The sequence below is a fragment of the Acipenser ruthenus genome, chromosome 54 (genome assembly GCF_902713425.1).
Source record: "Acipenser ruthenus chromosome 54, fAciRut3.2 maternal haplotype, whole genome shotgun sequence".
NCBI classification, from domain to species: Eukaryota; Metazoa; Chordata; class Actinopteri; order Acipenseriformes; family Acipenseridae; genus Acipenser; species Acipenser ruthenus.
Genome location: NC_081242.1, coordinates 754521 through 776883, shown reverse-complemented (window position 1 = coordinate 776883; position 22363 = coordinate 754521). Strand labels below are relative to the sequence as shown.

The window sequence follows — 22363 nt, the reverse complement described above, 5'->3', positions numbered from 1 at the left end:
GTGTTAGATACACAGTGAAGCGGTACAGCGCGAGCTGTAACTACAGCTCCCAGCATGCCTCTGCACCCGCGGCAATGGTGAGGGATGCTGGGAGATGTAGTGTTAGATACACAGTGAAGCGGTACAGCACGAGCTGTAACTACAGCTCCCAGCATGCCTCTGCACCCGCGGCAATGGTGAGGGATGCTGGGAGATGTAGTGTTAGATACACAGTGAAGCGGTACAGCACGAGCTGTAACTACAGCTCCCAGCATGCCTCTGCACCCGTGGCAGTGGTGAGGGATGCTGGGAGATGTAGTGTTAGATACACAGTGAAGCGGTACAGCGCTAGTCTCAATACCTGCATAATACCTGGAGGAAAATGAAAATGGCATTTGTAGTTTTTAACTTTTTAATGTGTTTTTTTTTTTTTTTAAACAAACATTCACAAATACTCAGGCGTGCTCCACAAAAGCACTATAAACATTTACTTCACTAAACAGTTTAACAGTGTTAATAATAAAAAAAACTAAACATTCTTAAACGGCAAGTAGATTCAAACGTCACTGGCTGCTGTTTTTGCTGCGGTCGTTCTTAGTGATTCAGGGTTGTGTCTCTTCTCCAGTATCGAGTTTCTGATCATTTTAAAAATCTGCCATTTACCTGGCTTTGAGAAGCTTGCCTGGAGAATACACTGAGAAAGACTTCTAGTGGAAACATTTACCACTGAATTTAATATTTCTAAATTTCCCATCAAGATTTACTGACAAAGAAAGTTGATACGATCTTGCTTTCTAAACGAGTCCTCACAATTACCCACCATGCAATGCACTCCATAATAATCATGGTAACGTTACTTCCTACCCCAGCAATTCAGCATCCCAAAAGAGTGCTTACATCATCACTCCACCCTCCCTCCCCTCCTCTCCCCTATTCCCTCCTTCAGATATATCTCTCTTGTTTAGAACTCGCTATTCTAGAATCAAACTTTTTTTTTCTTTTCGCCACAACCAACTCGAGGATCCAGAACGTCATGTTCTAGAACTGGATGCGGTTCTAGGCTGAACCTAGAACCCCCCACCAAAAAAAACTGCTCTCAATAATAAAAGAAAGAAATGGAGGCAAAACATATATATAGCCAATCTTCCCAAACTTTTTTTTTTACATTTTATTTTTTATATCTATCTATCTATCTATCTATCTATAATGTTACAAAGGACAAGAGAGAATTTTTTTGATTTAAAAAAAAAAAAAAAAAATTCTTCAGAATCTTCGTCATTTTTGAATAATTTTTTAATATACTGTATATATGTTGTGAAGGACCTGACAATTTTTATATTAATTTCTAAGACTGAACTGGTGCAGAAATGTATTATTAAGAAGTGTGTGTCGAGGACTCTGCAGGGCTGGGAACGAGACTCCCGCTGCAAAGCGGTGTGATCCAGTCCTGGTTTCACTAGGAGTTTAATAATAAGACACACCTGCGCTTGTTAGCTAGATACACTGGGGGCTGATCAAGCTGGTCGTAAAACCTGGAATGGGTGACGCTGCTGTGCAACAGGAGTCTGATTCCCAGCCCTGTGAGTGTCAAGTCCTGTCACTGTAATATCCCAGCTGTAGTTTCAATAGGGAAGCATTCTATAGGGAGTAATTATACTGTACAGCTCTGGCCAAAAGTTTTGCATCACCTAGAATTTTAAGATTGAGACATTGAGACAGTGAGTATTTTATGTTGGATTTCGAAATGTCACATTTTTTCGTTAAGTATCTGGAAAACTACAAAGCGGCGTGGAATTCAATATGTTAACAAGGGAACATTATTCAGCAGCTTTCATTGGACTCTATGAAGCTGAGGGAGTTCATTCTATATAGAGGGTGTGCAATTCAATATGTTAACAAGGGAACATTATTCAGCAGCTTTCATTGGACTCTATGAAGCTGAGGGAGTTCATTCTATATAGAGGGGGTGCAATTCAATATGTTAACAAAGGAACATTATTCAGCAGCTTTCATTGGACTCTATGAAGCTGAGGGAGTTCATTCTATATAGAGGGGGTGCAATTCAATATGTTAACAAGGGAACATTATTCAGCAGCTTTCATTGGACTCTATGAAGCTGAGGGAGTTCATTCTATATAGAGGGGGTGCAATTCAATATGTTAACAAGGGAACATTATTCAGCAGCTTTCACTGGACTCTATGAAGCTGAGGGAGTTCATTCTATATAGAGGGGGTGGAATTCAATATGTTAACAAGGGAACATTATTCAGCAGCTTTCATTGGACTCTATGAAGCTGAGGGAGTTCATTCTATATAGAGGGTGTGGAATTCAATATGTTAACAAGGGAACATTATTCAGCAGCTTTCATTGGATTCTATGAAGCTGAGGGAGTTCATTCTATATAGAGGGTGTGGAATTCAATATGTTAACAAGGGAACATTATTCAGCAGCTTTCATTGGACTCTATGAAGCTGAGGGAGTTCATTCTATATACAGGGGGTGCAATTCAATATGTTAACAAGGGAACATTATTCAGCAGCTTTCATTAGACTCTATGAAGCTGAGGGAGTTCATTCTATATAGAGGGTGTGCAATTCAATATGTTAACAAGGGAACATTATTCAGCAGCTTTCATTGGACTCTATTATTATTATTATTATTATTATTATTATTTATTTCTTAGCAGACACCCTTATCCAGGACGACTTACAATTGTTACAAGATATCACATTATTTTTACATACAATTACATTATGAAGCTGAGGGAGTTCATTCTATATAGAGGGTGACGATGCAAAGCTTTTGGTCTCTGCTCTGCGGTTTTGCTGCTAACTTGTTTTTAATTTGCTTGTTTTAATTTATTTTGTGAATTTCCTGTCTTTTATTTTGGGGTCTCTACTGTACAAGGGGAAAAAAACAAACACAAAAAACACTGTACTGGTTTCACTTGAAAGAGTCAAAATCCACTGGGGAAGAAAGCAAAGGCACTTTATGAATGAGAGTTAACGAGTCGTGTTTACTACTGTGTTCTCTAAGACAGCGGTTATCAATGAATATAAAATCTTACAAGTAACTTGAAATCTGCCACTTTTCAGGAGCTGAGAACAATTAAATAGGCCTAATTAAGCTAAGTATTAGTTCAGTTAAGGGTTGAGTTTAGTAATTGGGATCACAGTTGGAATGAAAACCAGCAGACACAGGGGGTCCCCAGGACTGGGGGTGGGGAGCGTTACTTTAAGAGACACCCCCCAACCCCCAGCTCCCCTATACTAAAGAGAGAGACCGTGTCATGTGTTCTGAAAATGTATATTCTACCAGGGATCCCCCTACAGAAATCAATAGTATTATTGTTATTGTTATTGTTATTATTATTATTATTATTATTATTATTATTATTATTATTATTATTATTATTATTAATATACTGCTTTGTATCTATAGGGACAGTTTATTTTAATAGGGCAGCAGTGTGGAGTAGTGGTCAGGGCTCTGGACTCTTGACCGGAGGGTCGTGGGTTCAATCCCAGGTGGGGGACACTGCTGCTGTACCCTTGAGCAAGGTACTTTACCTAGATTGCTCCAGTAAAAACCCAACTGTATAAATGGGTAATTGTATGTAAAAATAATGTGATATCTTGTAACAACTGTAAGTCACCCTGGATAAGGACGTCTGCTAAGAAATTAATAATAATAATAATAATAATAATAAAACACTGGGGAGATTTCTGAATTAATATAGCACTGGATCCTATAGGATCATGCTGGCTTTTGTTTACTGCTGTATATCTATAGGGGACCTACTCCCTATAGGAGATAAGGACAACTGGGGACTGAATTACTTCACCTGCACTGTCGGAGAAGAATGGGGTGTTCCTGTAACTGACTAGGATCGATTGCTGTCTGATGGTATTAATCTATACATTATGTTTAATGGTATAGGGGAGTGAGGGGTGCATATATCAGTGTTGTGTTTATAGGAGTCCCTTATAGGGGAATTTGCATATCTGAGTAATGAGTTAAGGCTTTGTTTTTGTTTTTTGTTTTTTCCTGTATCACGTGTAAAATGTCCAGTTACGGGCAAAAGTTTTGCATTTTATTATTGAGACATCAATTTAAAAAAAAAAAAAAAACAACGCTTTTATCCAAAGCGACTTGCAAAGACTAGGGGGGGTGAACTCTGCATCATCAACAACTGCTGCTGCTGCTGCTGCAGAGTCACTTCCAATAGGAGCTCGTTTGTTTGACGTCTCATCTGAAGGACGGAGCACAAGGAGGTGAAGTGACTCGCTCAGGGTTTCTCACACACGCACACATACAGGGAGTCAGTGGCTGAGCCGGGATTTGAACCTCCTGGTATCAAGACCCCTTTCTTTAACCGCTGGATCAGCACGCCCATTCTTCTTGGATGGTGACCGGAGTAGATTTCAGAAAGAAGATGAAGTAAACGAGAGCAACAGCAGGGCAAGGTCCAGACTGAGCAGTGCGATATTATTTTTTATTTTTTTTGGTATTTTAAAAAGAAGTTCAACCTTCAGATCCCCACAGAAAGAAGACGGAGACGATGAAACAGTTGGTTCTCTGGTCTGTTCTTTTTGACTTGTGTTTGCTGGACTGTTTCCCTCCTCCCCCTCAAAGTTATGTTTTCAAAAGCTTTGTAAAGGTAGCAGTGTCGTCCATTCATTTGTTCATTCGTCCATCCGTTTGTCTGTCTGTCCTTCTCCTTTGCTGTGGGTTAATGGGACTGTCTCACTGTTCCCCATTTTCTTGTTCTGGACTTTTAAAACGGTCGGAAGCCTTCAAACTGCATCATAATCTGAATTAGTAATGTTATTACTACTATTATTAATAAAACAGGAATTATATATTTTTAACTAAACTTGTGTCAATCTTTTTTTATTGATATATTTATTTTTATTTCACAAGATCATGTTCAGTTTTATTACTTAAGAAAATGAATAACAGTAATTATTAAAGACAATTATTATTATTATTTAAATTATATTATTAGTATTCTTCCAGACCTTAGCCTTCTGAACACTTTGGAGAAAGAAACAGTGAACAAACCTTGTTGGCCACATTCATGTCACTGTGAGCTCAATAGAATGGCCTGGAATTTAATAGAATAGAGGCTCCTACTTGTACTTGCAGTAGGTCCCTTATAAAAGTCTCCTCACAGTAAAAGCACAGCAAAGTGTGATAAAGCATAGGGAAGCATTGTAAAGCACAGAGAGGTCTGGTAAAGCATAGGGAAGCATTGTAAAGCACAGAGAGGTCTGGTAAAGCATAGGGAAGCATTGTAAAGCACAGAAATGATCAAAAATGAGAGGCTTAAAAAGAGATCACAAGAACACCCTTTATTGCAGTTCTGGGGGAGAACTACTGACTTGTAACTCTCAAATTCAGCAACATACAAAACAGCGACGGGAGAGAGTGAGACATTAAATACAATAAAAAGACGAACCATACATTCCGCACGGCTCCGCAATTCAAAAAACAAACCGAAACATTCAGAATATCATTTCATTTTTTTTTTTTGTACAACAAAAAATATTGAGCAATTTATTTCAATAATACAAGAAGGTTTATCCAAATAAACCCCCTCTCCCCCCCAAAAAATTAAAAAGATCAGATCAATAAATGAATTACTTCCATGACCCCTGCAAAAAAAAAAAAAAAAAATCATTCTTCAGATAAGAAACTCAGAAGACGGTCAAGCGACTTACAAACATCACACAGTTAGAGCTGCTCAAACTGATTATCGGGATGGATCTCTCCACAGAAATCAGGTGAGGGTCTCTGGTGTGGATCGGGGGCTGATTCACCAGTTCAGAGTGAATTAAGAAACAGCTGCTTGGGTTTGTGTGGGTCGCTGCTCTCCGCAGAGTCTTTAAGAAAAAGCGAGCCATCGTCACAAACCCCAAACAGCTTTTTGAGCTCTCTGAACCCTCGCCCGATTTCTTCAGACAGCTTGATCCAGACTGTCGAATAATCGGTTTGCAGTACAGTGGATCAGGCAGTATCAGACCTAGACACACTGGGTAGTAAAACCTGGAATGGGTGACACTGCTGTGCAACGGGAGTCTTATTTTTCATTCCTGTTTAAACTGGCCGAAGTGTGTATCAATTCTCAACATGTAGTATTCACACTGCTCTGTACACCACAGAGAAGTGTTTTTTTTTTTTGTTTTTTTTTAATATAAGCGGTTTTGTAACAAAAAAACAACCACAAACCCCCTAAAAATAAAACAGCTTGGATCAGCCTGCCTTTCCCCCCTGGCAGCAGTATCTGTGTGTGTGTGTGTGTGTGTGTGTGTGTGTGTGTGTAGTATGGGTCTGTTTGTGTCTGTGTGTGTCTGTATGCACAAGTCAGTCTCTTCACTCCTGCTGTTCCAGAGACACCTCTTCAAACAGGCTGAGCAGGTTGCGGGGCTCGAACCCGGGTCTGGGCGGGGCGGGCTGGGGGCTCACTGTGCTGGGAGAGGACGAGGAGGCGAGGATCAGGGTGCAAGGGGAGCAGCAGGCATCACTGATTCCACTCACATTGGGGGTGCAGTCCCCACTCCTGAAACACAATTATCATTATTATTATTATTATTATTATTATTATTATTATTATTATTATTAGCGGTAGTTCTAGCACCATTGTCATCGTCATTATAATCTATATGATTTACTGTCATTATCATCGCGATTATTAGTATTTTTATTAGTATTATTATTATCAGAAGCAGCATCATGTATATAATGATCATCATCATTATTATTGCGATGGTTATTAATATGGAAAGCTGTGCCACCTCTTGGAGCTGCTGCTGCTGCTGCTGGTGCTGTGAGGAGAGAAGCGGCGTGGAGTTGAGGTGCTGCCCAGAGACAAGCGTCCTCGCAGGGAGGGGGAACAAACACCACTGCGGAGAGAGAGAAGGAGGAGGAGGGGGTGAGTCATCGTCTGTAGAATTACTAACACACACACACACACACACACACACACAGACGGATACGTAGAAGACTCATGTTCCACAGCAGTGTGATCCAGTCCAGGTTTTACTACCAGCTTGATCAGCCCCCCAGTGTGTCTAGCTAACAAGCTCAGGTGTGTCTTATTATTAAACTCCTAGTGACTTCAGGAATGGATCATACTGCTGTGCAACGGGAGACTTAGCCACAGACAGCCACACACACACACACACACGCTGACACACAGACAGAAACACACAGGTAGATAGACATACACAGATCTCTCTCTCTCTTACAATCTGAGTCTGGACGGGGAGCAGTCTGTCTGCAGTGAGAAGACACACACACACACTTTCTCTTACCCTCTGAGTCTGGACGGGGAGCAGTCTGTCTGCAGTGAGAAGACACACACACACACACACACACAGAGACACACACACACACTTTCTCTTACCCTCTGAGTCTGGACGGGGAGCAGTCTGTCTGCAGTGAGAAGACACACACACACACACACACAGACACACACAGACACACACTTTCTCTTACCCTCTGAGTCTGGACGGGGAGCAGTCTGTCTGCAGTGAGAAGACACACACACACACAGAGACACACACACTTTCTCTTACCCTCTTGAGTCCGGACGGGGAGCAGTCTGTCTTCAGTGAGAAGACACACACACATACTTTCTCTTACCCTCTGAGTCTGGACGGGGAGCCGTCAGTCTGCAGGGACAGCAGGGAGGGCAGCTGAAACACCTCGTCCCCAACGCTGTCCGGCTCCAGATCGCTACTGCTGCTGTCTGTCAGGGGGGGGGTCCCGGCCCTCGTCAGCCCGGCCCAGCGGAGAGGCAGGGGAGCGAGGGAGAGCCAGACCCCACACAGCAACGACACGAGCCACTAAGAGACGGGGAAGAGGAGAGGAGAGGGGAGAGGACGGGTCGTGGGTTCAATCCCAGGTGGGGGACGTTGCTGCTGTACCCTTGAGCAAGGTACTTTACCTAGATTGCTCCAGTAAAAACCCAACTATATAAATGGGTAATTGTATGTAAAAAAATAATGTGTATAAAATAATGTGATATCTTGTAACAATTGTATACCTTATTTATTTATTTAGCAGACGCCTTTATCCAAGGCAATTTACAGAGACTAGGGTGTGTGAACTATGCATCAGCTGCAGAGTCACTTACAATTACATCTCACCCGAAGGACGGAGCACAAGGAGGTGAAGTGACTTGCTCAGGGTCACACACACGCACACACACACATACAGGGAGTCAGTGGCTGAGCCAGGATTTGAACCTCCTGGTATCAAGACCCCCTTTTTTCTTTGACCACTGGACCATCATCGTGTAAATCAAAGAAACTACGAAATGATATTGTAAAAAAAAAAAGTCTACCGGAATCCATGAATAACAGTACCAGTAAGATTTCACGTTAGGTTTTTGAGCTGAGAGAGACGGAGAGGGACACCGGCAGCAGTACCTGAAAGAGTGACAGCATGCGGCTCAGCGCTTCTCTCACAGCCAGGGACAGGCTGCGTCTCCATCGAACCCGCCTCAGAGCAGCCAGGGAGCAGAGCTGGGAGACGGAGGCCCTGTGTGAGGGATCAGGGTGCAGCATCACTCTCAACACAGACAGGAGCTCCGGGGAGAGACCTGGGGGAGAGAGAGGAGGGGGGGGCTTAGAAAGGGAGGGGTTAGAGAGAGGGACGGAAGGAGGGTTAAAGAGGGAGGGCGGGAGAGAGGGAGAGAGATGGGGGGGAGGGGGTTAGAGAGAGAGAGGGAGGGAGGGGGTTAGAGAGAGAGGGAGGGAGGTGAGGGGGTTAGAGAGAGAGAGAGAGAGAGAGGGGGGTGTGACAGAGAGAGACACAAGAGAGAGGGGGTTAGAGAGGGAGGGGGAGGGAGATAGAGAGGGAGAGGTAGAGAACGAAAGGGTCAGGTAGACACACACACTCGCTCATACACAGACAGACAGACAGGCTCTGGTCTCTTACCGGAGGTGAACTCTGGCGGCAGGTACCCCTGGCGCAGCTGCTGCCAGCCCTCTCCTCCCGAGGGCAGCTCCATGTTGCAGGCGAGCTCCAGGATTGTGAGGCCCAGGCTGAGAGCAGAGAGAAGAGATGAGATAAAGTGAGTCACTTCCGCCCCCCACCCCACCCCCCCACCCACCCACCCACACACACACACACAGACAGACAGACAGACACTCCCACACAAGCAATCCCCTGTCACACACACACACACACTCCTCCCCTCTCACCTGAACACATCAGCGGCCGGTGTGTACACTCCCCTCAGCAGCTCTGGAGCCATGTACCTGGGGTCGCCCTCCTGCCCCTCTCCCCTCTCCCCCTCTCCCAGCTCCAGCACCAGCCCAAAGTCCCCCAGCTTGCAGCGCCCGGCTGGGGAGAGGAAGGCATTGGCGGGCTTCACATCCATGTGCAGGAGCCCATGCCGGTGGAGATGTCTGAGAGAGAGAGAGAGAGAGAGAGGGGGAGAGAGGAAGAGATTTGGTTTTTTTTTGTATCAAAGATGGGAATCAGACTCCCGCTGCACAGCAGTGTGATCCAGTCCTGGTTTCACTAGGAGTTTAATAAGACACACCTGAGCTTGTTAGCTAGACACACTGGGGGCTGATCAAGCTGGTAGTAAAACCTGGAATGGATCACACTGCTGTGGAATAGGAGTCTGATTCCCATCTCGGACCAAAGCAGTGAAATAAGGACTCAGATTGAAAACCATTTAACTAACATTGGGGCCCAAGGACGGTAATAAAAAGACTCCTATTGCACAGCAGTGTCACCCATTCCAGGTTTTACTCCCAGCTTGATCAGCCCCCCCAGTGTGTCTAGCTAACAAGCTCAGGTGTGTCTTATTATTAAACTCCTAGTGAAACCAGGACTGGATCACACTGCTGTGCAGCGGGAGTCGTCTTATTTGCACAGGGAAGGTGGAAGGCTCCTCTTACCCGAGCGCGCACAGCAGGTCCCAGAGGAAGGCCCAAACCTGGGCCTCTCCTGCCGGCTCAGCCTGGGCCTCGCAGTGCTGCTGCAGGCTGCCCCGGCACAGCTCTGTTTGGATGTAGAGCCGGCCCCCTTCCTCCCAGGCGCGCTGGAAGCCCACGCAGTTGGGGTGGGGTGGCAGGCGTTCGTGTTTGCGGACCTCCTGGAGTTTGCGCTGTCGGTCCCCATCGCCGCGGAAACGGTCCATCGAGCGCTTCACCGCGTAGTAGCGTCCGTCCTCACGGCTGCGCACCTGAGGGGGGGGGGGTTGTCAGTTGAACACAATACATAGGTGTTTCGTAGTCTCAAATTTAATTGTAGTGTTATTTAAAATATATATATTAATACACACACAGTGAAATACAGAGAGGTACACAGACAAACACAAGACAGACGCTCCCCTCGCCTCCCTTCACACACACACACACACTCACTCCGAGACAGAAACACACACACAGACACACACTCTCACAGAGATAGAAACACACACTGAGACAGAAACACACTCACAGACACTGACACACACACACTCTCAGAGACAGAAACACAGACACTGACACACACACTCAGAGACAGAAACACAGACACTGACACACTCTCAGAGACAGAAACACACACAGACACTGACACACACTCTCAGAGACAGAAACACACAGACACTGACACACACACTCTCAGAGACACTGACACACACACTCTCAGAGACAGAAACACACACACACGCTTCCCCTCTCCCGTCGCCTCCCCCTCACACAGACACTGACACACACACAGACACAGAGGCCCCCCCCTCACCTTGTACACCTCCCCGAAGGAGCCCCTGCCCAGCTTGGACAGGCACTGGAAGCACTGCTGGAAGTACGTCTCCCCCTTGCTCTCGTCGTAGTGGCTGGAGGAGAGGGGACGCTCGGGGGGCTCCCTGAACGACACCCCCCGGGGACGGGGCTGGCTCCAGGAGCGCTCCCGATTGGGGAAGAGGCGGCTGAGGGGCGGGACCCCTTTGGCGGGAGGGCGAGGAGGGGGCAGGGAGCGGGAGAGGACGGAGCAGGAGTTGGAGCAGGCTGGCTGGCGACGTTTCTTCAGGGAGAAGCTGCACTCGGCTTCTTTGAAGAAAGCAGGCACCGGGATGGGGGTGCAGGCCAGCTCTGGTTCTGGCGGTACGGGCATGGCGAGTTTAAAAATTGGGGAACCGGGGGGGTGGGGGGGGGGAGGGTTACTGGAGAAGGGAGGGCATTGGGGGTGGAATTCTGTCTAGTGCAGAGGTACAAATATGTTATGAAACGTACAGACCAACTTGTTGACTAGGATACAACAAAACAAGGCAGCTGTCCTGTTTCGAAGACAAAACTGCAGGACTGGAGGCTAGAGGCTGCTGTTTCGTATTGTAGCAGGATAACAACAGCCCTAGTTTAATGGTTCAAAGTTTTGACCGATTTTTAGGACAGTTCAACTGCCTTTAGGGTACAGGCTGTTGCTCGTTCTGGGAGTCTGTGTAGATTTTACGCAGAGTGGTGCGGTGTAATGCAACGGGGTTACTGACTGCAAGTCAATTGCAGACTGCCGATGTTAAACAATTCAACAATGAAGGAAGTCCTTTGTCCTGTGATGGGTTACAGTACAGGGTCCAACTGGTAATAGCCAAATTTGGGGCGCAAGGCAAGGACTGGGCAAGTCTCTTTCAGTCTCTTTTCAGGTGTGCTGGAGTTAAGCGAGGCAGCAGGGTCACAGTAGCGTACGTAGAATCAAAAGTGTTGTGTGGTCTTGCTTTTGCGTTTGTATCTCTCTGTCGACGGGCACAACTGAACTACCAAAAAAAATAAAAAAAATAACACAAATTGGGATTCCGCTGCAATGAAGAACGTTCTTTTTTTTTCTCCAGAATACGGCTTTTCCCCGTTCCGAGTTCTCGGAAAACTGTGTAACCGTGTCCCGTACTCTAAAGAAACGTATTAAAAACGTCAAGAAGAGGAAGAAATGATGTTTAAATATTACAATACGACGCGCTGAAAACACTTCAGCTGAGAGAGGAAAGGGTGCGTGACATTGTGAAGTCAAACCGTCAGTTGAGTTACACTTTTTTTTTTTTAAATCTAAATTTATATAGAATTTAAAAAGCGTTTTTTTTTTGTTTTTATTTATTTGAAAAAAAAAAAAGGCTTTTTCTTGCTTGCTGGCAGAAACACGCAGCAAGACTAGATCGGGGTGGAAAAAAAACGACAGGATTAGCAGGACAAAGGTCTCAAAAACTACAGCAGATCAAACTACAGAGCGTGTGGGGGGGAGGCATCAGCTTAGAAATGTTGGTATAGTACAATACAGTCCAGAAATGAAGCTGTGAGGAGGTAGCGAGGAAATCTATACAAACCGGAGTTACAGTCCGGTGCTGGGAAGAGATGTCAGTTAAGCTCACTAACAGAGTATATGAAATAGTTTTTGAACGGTGGAGCTGGAACGAAGGTTTTTAGGGTGAGTCCCGAGCTGTGGCTGTATCTTCCTGTGTGGAGCGAGGCAGGTCACCGATGTATCCTGAAGAGAAGGAGAGACACACTAGAACGTTGTTTTTTTTTTTATAAAAAAAATTTGACAGGATAAATGTGCATGCTTTTCCAATGGTTATACTATGTAAACTAGCTTACAATGGTTTGTCATGTTTTTTGTGAATATACTTTAACCATACCTCTCTGTGCTTTACAATGCTTCCCTATGCTTTACCAGACCTCTCTGTGCTTTACAATGCTTCACTATGCTTTACCAGACCTCTCTGTGCTTTACAATGCTTCCCTATGCTTTACCAGACCTCTCTGTGCTTTACAATGCTTCCCTATGCTTTACCAGACCTCTCTGTGCTTTACAATGCTTCACTATGCTTTACCAGACCTCTCTGTGCTTTACAATGCTTCCCTATGCTTTACCAGACCTCTCTGTGCTTTACAATGCTTCCCTATGCTTTACCAGACCTCTCTGTGCTTTACAATGCTTCCCTATGCTTTACCAGACCTCTCTGTGCTTTACAATGCTTCCCTATGCTTTACCACACCTCTCTGTGCTTTACAATGCTTCCCTATGCTTTACCAGACCTCTCTGTGCTTTACAATGCTTCCCTATGCTTTACCAGACCTCTCTGTGCTTTACAATGCTTCCCTATGCTTTATCAGACCTCTCTGTGCTTTACAATGCTTCCCTATGCTTTACCAGACCTCTCTGTGCTTTACAATGCTTCCCTATGCTTTACCAGACCTCTCTGTGCTTTACAATGCTTCCCTATGCTTTACCAGACCTCTCTGTGCTTTACAATGCTTCCCTATGCTTTACCAGACCTCTCTGTGATTTCACTGTGGTTTATGACACTGTGCTGTGTTTTTACTGTGGGAAACTTTAGTTAGTTTACCATGTTAACTGCACAGCCACAGAGTAGCCCGTATAAAACCATAGCAAAGTGTTATAAAAGGACAGGTAAAGCATGTTAAAAAAATAAAATAAAATGGGAGTCCACTAGTATTTCGTCTAACACACTTTTGTGTGTCATATAAAAAAAAAATAACACAACATAACTATTTTGTCAACATACAAATGTATCAATAATATAATGACATCTCTCACTTTTGCTTGTGTCTAGTTGTAACCCGTTCGGCTTTCAATAGTATAATTCATAAAACATATCATTGTTAATTTATTACAAATACCATACTTGCAATTTTAATTCTGGTCAGCTTCACTACGTCACCATTTGTTGTCATTATTCACCAACAACCTGTCAACGTATTTTTACAATAATATTTGTAGTTTCGATGTTACATGTGCCACATAATAAACATTATTATTATTATTATTATTATTATTATTATTACTCTTACCTGTCAACTGGCTTGTTAAATTGAAGATTTTAACCGTCTCTTCTCAAGAAAAAAAATAATTTAAAATAACTCAACTTACAATCTTCTCTCGCTCGGTCGACTGAAGTGTAAACAAAACCGCCGCTGACAACACAGTAAAAGTTATGAAACCCCAAAAGTTTATCGGTTTTAATTAAATAAAAAAAGGTCCCTTATTTATTTATTTAATTATTTATTTATTTAGTTAGTTTTTGTAACGTTTCTTTTTTTTTTTTCTGTCTCAGTCAGGGCAGGTGACGTGCGCGCGCGCGCTCCTGCTTCTCCAGCGGCTCCTCCTCGCGCCAAAAAACGAACTTTTTTTTTTTGTCCCGCCCCCTTAAAAAAAAAAAAAAAAAAAAAAACACCATTTGGCAAAACTCCTCCCACTTTCGATTGCCCCGCTTTGTCAATTCAATTCAAAGGTGCAATATTTGCATGACCATTATTCACAGTATTGCCAAAGCAATGCATGCACAGTACATCATCTGAACATTAAATAGACAGTAACACTGATGAGAATATTATTATTATTATTATTTATTTCTTAGCAGACGCCCTTATCCAGGGCGACTTACAATTGTTACAGGATTTCACATTATACAGATATCACATTATTTTTACATACAATTACCCATTTATACAGTTGGGTTTTTACTGGAGCAATCTAGGTAAAGTACCTTGCTCAAGGGTACAACAGCAGTGTCCCCCACTGGGGATTGAACCCACAACCCTCCGGTCAAGAGTCCAGAGCCCTAACCACTACTCCACACTGCTGCTATTATGATAATAATAATGGGAAACAAATATAAATAATAACCACGTTATTAATAAGTTAACAATAACAACAATTAAATATAACAAGACTTGAACTTATGTAGAGTGCTCACTGTTTGTCCCTCAGGCTGTGACAGGCGGCTGTGTACTGGGCTGCCAGTTGGACACACAGCTGGACTCCTCTCCGAGGAGGATTGGGAGTTTTTGAGAGTCTGGCAGGTCTGGGAATGTTTTGCAGAGATTTTTTATTTGTGGGAAGAAAGTTTCCCTTATTTCTGTGTATTTTATACACTGCAGTAGAAAGTGCATCTCTGTCTCTACTTGTTGGAGTTGACAGTGATGACACAGCCGGTCCTCTTTGGGCAGCCAGGTCTGCCTGTGTCGGCCTGTTTCTATGGCCAGGCTGTGCTCACTGAGCCTGTATTTGGTTCGGATCTGCCTCTGCTTGTTGTCTTTCACCCTGCTCAGGTATTCAGCCAGGGTGTAGTGTCTTTTTAGGGCCCGATAGCACTCTAATTTGCTTTGTGTTTTTGTGTGTGTGTCCCAATAGGTGAGGTAGTTTTGTTTGTGTTGTGTTATAATTTGGTTAACTCGAATTGTCTGTGTTGGAGCAGTGCTGTCCTGAGGCTGGTTGGTGTTAGTGTGTGTTAGTGCAGTGAGCTTCAGGACCAGCTGGCTGAGGGGACTCTTCTTTTGGCTCAGTTCTTGGTACTGCAGGGCTTTACTGTGGTAGGAGTTTGGGTTGCTTTGTTTTAGATTAAGCCAAAATTTAATTGCTCTTTTTGTATTGAGATCAATAATGGATATTGACCTAGTTGTGCCCTGCACGCGTTGTTTGGTGTTTTTCTCTGTATTTGCAGGATGTTTTTGCAGAACTCTGTGTGCAGGGCTTCTATTGGGTGTTTATCCCATTTAGTGTAATCCTGCTCTGTGAGCGGACCCCACACTTCACTGCCATAGAGGGCAATGGGTTTGATAACACTTGGACGTGATCACTCTTGGAAGTGATCACTCTTGGATGTGATCACTCTTGGATGTGATCACTCTTGGACGTGATCACTCTTGGACGTGATCACTCTTGGACGTGATCACTCTTGGGCGTGATCACTCTTGGACGTGATCACTCTTGGACGTGATCACTCTTGGACGTGATCACGCTTGGACGTGATCACGCTTGGACGTGATCACTCTTGGATGTGATCACTCTTGGACGTTATCACTCTTCGACATGATCACTCTTGGATGTGATCACTTTGAAGGGAAGTAGGGTGTAGGGGCGAGGTTTTGAAATGGAACACAGCCTAAAACTCAAACCACACCCCCAAAACCGGGCGCCCCTCCTCTCTTAAAGCGACAGTGTCTTATTTTACACGAGATAGAGCCACTATTGTGATCTAGTTTTGCTTAAATAATGTTCCTATCCTAGAAACTAGCACCAATAGACTTAATAAGAGAAAAATACTTAAAAATACGAGTCAAGTAGCCATAGACCACTGTTAAACTAGAGAGGCGGAAGAATCATTTATTCCAGTCGGTCGCGGGGGATTTCTGGGAAGCGGGAGGACCGGCGGTTGCTGTTCTGCGCAGTGCGCTCTGGGACGCTGGAGGACCGAGGAGTTATATTTATCGGCAGAAAAATGGTAAGTAATCGCAAAACAGGGATAAAATTACAGTTTAAAACGTTTTTTTTTGTGAGAAACGAGCGTAAATACATCAAGTTAAGGAACTTCTGGCTACCGAGTGTGCAAAGAATGAAGCTTATTGTTAAAAAGTCGTGTTTATTTTCACCTGTGTTGTGTTTTATTTTTGGTCTAATAATGGTGGATTTGACTGAAGGAAGGAGGGTTTTTTTTTTGCGTGTAAATAAATAATAAAAAACAAGATAAATAAAACACACAACGTGGCGTATGATGAAAAAAACAAATTCAATAAAAAAAATAAAAAAAAAATAACAATTTTCAGTCATTCGCACGCGTTGTTTTGTTCGTGTAAATAAATTTTAAAAAAATAATCTAACGAACGTACGACCGACAGAAAGAACAACAACAGAATGTTTTTTTTATATATAAATATATTCGTTTTCGGTACTACTAGATTTTTATTTTTTTTTTAAAAACTTTATTTGACACAGTTTTCTAAACACAGCAAGATAGACGACAACAACAACAGCCCCCCCCCCCCCCCCCGGAGTTTTTAACACTACAAGGCAACAATTATTGTCGAAATTTTATCAAAAGTGTTAATTTAAAACGTAGAAACGTTTTTAACAGATATACAGTTGTTGTTGTTGTTCATTTTAATGCACACACGCCTGAGGCCTTTATAGATACATTTATTAATATATAATTTCATTATATACAGTATTAACACAACTTTGAATATGTGATCATTCACAAAAATTATTATTATTATTAATTTCTTAGCAGACGCCCTTATCCAGGGCGACTTACAATCGCAAGCAAATACATTCAAGTGTTACAATACAATTCATACAATAAGAGCAAGAAATACAATAACTTTTGTTCAAGTGTGACAAACCACAATTCAATAATACAGCAGATAATAGTGATAGTTACATCAGGATCTGATTAAGTACAAAGTACTACAGGTTAAACACTTGGCAGATTACAATATTCTGAAGTACAGGATTAAATGCAGCAGTGTGGAGTAGTGGTCAGGGCTCTGGACTCTTGACCGGAGGGTCGTGGGTTCAATCCCAGGTGGGGGGGACACTGCTGCTGTACCCTTGAGCAAGGTACTTTACCTAGATTGCTCCAGTAAAAACCCAACTGTATAAATGGGGAATTGTATGTAAAAATAATGTGATATCTTGTAACAATTGTAAGTTGCCCTGGATAAGGGAGTCTGCTAAGAAATAAATTAATAATAATAATAATAATAATAATAATAATAATAGTAATAATACGAAACGCTGGTAGAAGGCGGTTTTGTAGCCCCTGTGTGTAGGACAGGCTGCCTGCTTTCCTTCCTCTCAATCCTCAGCACCTTAACAGGTCCTGGCCTCTGTGCAGTAGGTCTGGATTTGGTAGCTGGTGCTGACAGGAAAAATCTCCCTTTGCAACCCAGGGCTGGACCCCACAGTGCCGGCTGTGTTTGCTAATGGGAGAGACACGCATTGTAGACTCGGGTAGCGTGTGAATAGACTGAACTGTATAGGGTGGAGGGTAGATTGTATCCTAGGGTACCTTATAATATTGCTATTAACCTCTGTGTGTGTGTCTCTCTCTCTCTCTCTGTCTCTCTCTCTCTCTGTCTCTCTCTCTCTCTCTCTCTCTCCTGCTCTCTCTCCCTCTCGATGCCTCCCTCTCTCCCCCTCTCTCCGCCTCTCTCTCCTCTGACTCTCTCCCCCTCTCTCTGTCCTCCTCTCTCTCTCTCTCCTCTCTCTGTCCCTCTCGATGCCTCCCTCTCTCCCCCTCTCTCCGCCTCTCTCTCCTCTGTCTCTCTCCCCCTCTCTCTCCTCTGTCTCCCCCCCTCTCTCTCCCACTCTCCCCCTCTCTCTCCGTCCTCCTCTCTCTCTCCCTCTCCTCTCTCTGTCCCCTCCTCTCTCTCTCTCCCCTCTCTCAGGACGTGTTTTTGATGATTCGTCGTGACAAGACGACCATTTTCACCGATGCGAAGGAGTCCACGACGGTGTACGAGCTGAAACGCATCGTCGAGGGGATCCTGAAGAGAGCGCCCGAGGACCAGCGGCTCTACAAGGTAACCAGACGCCCCGAGATACCCCCCTCATACCCGCCACGAGATACCTCCTCGCAGCCTCAGCTAGCCCCTCGCAGCCTCAGCTAGCCCCTCGCAGCCTCAGCTAGCCCTTCGCAGCCTCAGCTAGCCCCAGAGAGCCTCAACTACCCCCATACATGGTTCATAAGTTCTGCTATGTGATCGGATGCAGAGATGTGCTTGTGGTTTTCACCCAGCCGTTCACAGCACTCCCACAGTCTGCAGTGTTCTGCATTGCTGGGCTGTGTGATGATACGCTAATCTCGCGATATCATGTGATAAGCATCGCGACATGCAGGTCGCCGTTCGATGTGCGTCACGGTACATGTGCTGGTCCTGATGGCCTGCTTGTAATTATTATCATTGTTATTGTTGTTATTATTATTATTATTATTAATTAGTCGTTCATCTCTCTGTCGCTCTGTGTGTGTGTCTCCCTCTCTCTCTGTGTCTGTCTCTGTGTGTGGCTCTCTCTGTTGCTGTCTGTCTCTGTGTGTATCTCCCTCTCCCCCCCCCCCCCCCCCCCCCCCCTCTCTCTCTCTCTCTCTCTCTCTCTCTCTCTCTCTCTCTCTCTCTCTCTCCCCCTCTCTGTCACTGTGTCTCTCTCTGTGTGTGGGTGTGGCTGTCTCTCTCTCTCTCTCTCTCTCTCTCTCTCTCTCTCTCTCTCTCTCTGTCGCTGTGTGTCTCCCTTCCTCCCCCCCTCTCTCTCTCTCTCTCGCTGTCTGTCTCTGTGTGTCCTCCCTCCCTCTCCCTCTCTCTCCCTCTCTGTCTGTGTGTGTGGCTGTCTCTCTCCCTCTCTCTCTCTCTCTCCCTCTCTCTCTCTCTCTCTCTCTCTCTCTCTCTTGCTGTCTGTCTCTGTGTGTCTCCCTCCCTCTCCCTCTCTCTCCCTCTCTGCCTGTGTGTGTGGCTGTCTCTCTCCCTCTCTCTCTCTCTCTCCCTCTCTCTCTCTCTCTCTCTCTCTCTCTTTCTCTCTCTGCAGGATGACCAGTTGCTTGATGACAGTAAGACTCTGGGCGACTGCGGCTTCACCAGCCAGACCGCCAGACCACAAGCTCCGGCCACCGTGGGCCTGGCCTTCAGAATCAACGGTCAGTCTCCGCTGCCCAGCGCAACGCTCCTTCTCGTTCATTCATAACGAAGCTCGCCTCCGCCTCCCTTTCCTTCTTCCACCTGACAAAGCAGACCTCCCCAGGTCTCGCAAGCTTGTGATTTTCTCGTTTTTAGTTTAGTCTTTGTCTAAAAACACAAACCCTTTTCTCACAGTTTGAGAAGACCCTGCGCTAAATTTACAGTATGAAACGCCCGACGCATCACGGATTCGTTTATATGATAGTGTTATAACACTATGAAACCAGGAATGGATCAAATCAATATACAATGGGAGTCTTATTCCCATCCCTACAATAATAATAATAATAATAATAATAATGCTGGTTATCATCACAGGGCTGGGAATCAGACTCCCGCTGCACAGCAGTGTGATCCAGTCCTGGTTTCTCTAGGAGTTTAATAATCAGACACACCTGAGCTTGTTAGCTAGACAGCAGTGTGGAGTAGTGGTTAGGGCTCTGGACTCTTGACCGGAGGGTCGTGGGTTCAATCCCAGGTGGGGGGGGACACTGCTGCTGTACCCTTGAGCAAGGTACTTTACCTAGATTGCTCCAGTAAAAACCCAACTGTATAAATGGGTAATTGTATGTAAAAATAATGTGATATCTGTATAATGTGAAATAATGTGATATCTTGTAACAATTGTAAGTCGCCCTGGATAAGGGCGTCTGCTAAGAAATAAATAATAATAATAATAATAATAGACACACTGGGGGGCTGATCAAGCTGGTAGTAAAACCTGGACTGGATCACACTGCTGTGGAACAGGAGTCAGTTTCTTCTAGTTTCAATAACACTGATAAAGCAGGGATGGGAATCGGACTCCTATTCCACTGCAGTGTGATCCAGTCCAGGTTTTGCTACCAGCTTGATCGGCCCCCAGTGTGTCTAGCTAACAAGCTCTGATTCCCATCCCTGCTTGTTCTCTTGCTCCTCTCTTCAGACGATGCGTTTGAGCCGCTCCGAGTGGATTCGTTCTCCAGCCCCCCGGAGCTCCCAGACGTCATGAAGCCGCAGGATTCTGGGAGCAGCGCAAATGATCAGGCCGTGCAGTGAAGGAGGAGGAAGAAAACGAGGGAACGAGAGAGAGAGAGAGAGAGAGAGTGTGTGTGTGTGGGCAACACACATCTTCAGACCCACCTACCTACCATCCCTCCCTCCCTCCTCACACACACACACACTCTCGTATATAGCAGTGCACTGATACTAGCTATCGGTCTATAGCAAGTTTTTACAACTGTGGTGTGTTAAGGAATTTTTCGTTTTTTTTTTTGTTGGTATATATATTTTTTTGTACATTTTTTTTTTTTTTTTGGCTTTTTCATAATTTTTTTTTTTTAAAATATATATATTTCTCTACCCCCCCCCCCCCCCCCCCCCCCCCCCCTCCTGCTCGTTTTCTTTTTTTTATTTTTCGTTTGTAGTTTTTTTTTTTCTTTAATTCTGACCCTTTCTACTTCTGAAAACAAAATAAATTAAATACGCTAAACGGAAAAATGTAATCGCAGTAGATAAACTGGTACTGGATGTGTCTGTTTCTTCTCCTGTTTGTTTGTTGAGTGAATCTTGTGGTATTAGAGGCTGTTCACCCAGAATTTCAAAAACACTCAATGGGAAACTCTGAGCAGGGTTTAGAGAAAACAGAGAAGACTCACAAGACAAATTAGACTGATGCAGGAATTTATCAATACTAAAATAAGCTTAAAAAATTCAACGGCAAACGTTTCCACTAGAAGTCTTTCTCAGCGTCTTCAGTGTAAATTCAATGGCAAGCGTTTCCACTAGAAGTCTCTCTCAGGGTCTTCAGTGTAAATTCAACGGCAAACGTTTCCACTAGAAGTCTTTCTCAGCGTCTTCAGTGTAAATTCAATGGCAAACGTTTCCACTAGAAGTCTCTGTGTCTTCAGTGTAAATTCAACGGCAAACGTTTCCACTAGAAGTCTCTCTCAGTGTCTTCAGTGTAAATTCAACGGCAAACATTTCCACTAGAAGTCTTTCTCAGTGTCTTCAGTGTCAATTCAACGGCAAACGTTTCCTAGAGAAGTCTTTCTCAGTGTCTTCAGTGTAAATTCAACGGCAAACGTTTCCACTAGAAGTCTTTCTCAGCGTCTTCAGTGTAAATTCAATGGCAAACGTTTCCACTAGAAGTCTCTCTGTGTCTTCAGTGTTAATTCAATGGCAAACGTTTCCACTAGAAGTCTCTCTGTGTCTTCAGTGTTAATTCAATGGCAAACGTTTCCACTAGAAGTCTTTCTCAGTGTCTTCAGTGTAAATTCAATGGCAAACGTTTCCACTAGAAGTCTTTCTCAGTGTCTTCAGTGTAAATTCAATGGCAAACGTTTCCACTAGAAGTCTTTCTCAGCGTCTTCAGTGTAAATTCAATGGCAAACGTTTCCACTAGAAGTCTTTCTCAGCGTCTTCAGTGTAAATTCAATGGCAAACGTTTCCACTAGAGTCTTTAGTTTGACAAGGAGAGACTTTTCGTGGCAACGTCTGTCATGAAGTTTCTGTTCAGCGTTTATCGAAGGTTTTAACGGGTGCTGCATTAATGGGAGCGTCTGTTTCTTGTCCAGTTTGTTTATGGAGTGGATCTTGAGATAGTAAGAGCCCCCCCCCCGCCCCCCCCCCCCCCCCCCCCCCCCCCCCCCGGTCCTGGGGGAGCCCTCCGTGTCTGCTGGTTTTCATTCCAACTGAGATCTCAATTACTTAATTAACCAGACCCTTGATGATTTGCTTAATTTGACTTTTTTAACTAGATTCCAAGGTCGGCTGTAACATTTTACAGCTAGCTTGAACTCTACAACTGCATGAGCTGAAAACCAGTAAAAATAATATATATTAAAAAATGTCTAATTAAGCAAACGATCAGTTCAATTAATGCCTCGTTAAGCAAGAAGTTCCTTATTCAACTTTTTTATTTTTAAGGAGAGGAAGA

General features: G+C 44.2%; 2 protein-coding genes across 3 annotated transcripts; one reads left to right on the top strand and one right to left on the bottom strand.

Annotated features, from left to right (window-relative positions):
* Positions 1-6151: 6151 nt before the first annotated feature.
* pkmyt1 (protein kinase, membrane associated tyrosine/threonine 1) lies at positions 6152-14102 on the bottom strand. Of its 2 annotated transcripts, XM_034917476.2 has the most exons (10): positions 13789-14102; positions 13623-13685; positions 10730-12460; positions 9901-10187; positions 9193-9399; positions 8927-9033; positions 8416-8588; positions 7628-7830; positions 6778-6885; positions 6152-6542 (listed from the first exon to the last, which is right to left on the bottom strand). In XM_034917476.2, the coding sequence occupies exons 3-10, from the start codon at positions 11099-11101 to the stop codon at positions 6356-6358; spliced, it is 1644 nt and encodes a 547-aa protein (XP_034773367.2). In that variant the 5' UTR covers positions 11102-12460; positions 13623-13685; positions 13789-14102; the 3' UTR covers positions 6152-6355. The 2 variants fall into 2 exon arrangements, with proteins under 2 accessions (XP_034773367.2, XP_034773366.2); XM_034917475.2 differs by lacking the exon at positions 13623-13685.
* Positions 14103-15998: 1896 nt separating this feature from the next.
* On the top strand, positions 15999-20748 carry elob (elongin B). The gene is made up of 4 exons (XM_033997317.3): positions 15999-16220; positions 18166-18300; positions 19298-19406; positions 20372-20748. The coding sequence occupies exons 1-4, from the start codon at positions 16218-16220 to the stop codon at positions 20482-20484; spliced, it is 360 nt and encodes a 119-aa protein (XP_033853208.1). The 5' UTR covers positions 15999-16217; the 3' UTR covers positions 20485-20748.
* The last annotated feature ends 1615 nt before the right edge of the window (positions 20749-22363 follow it).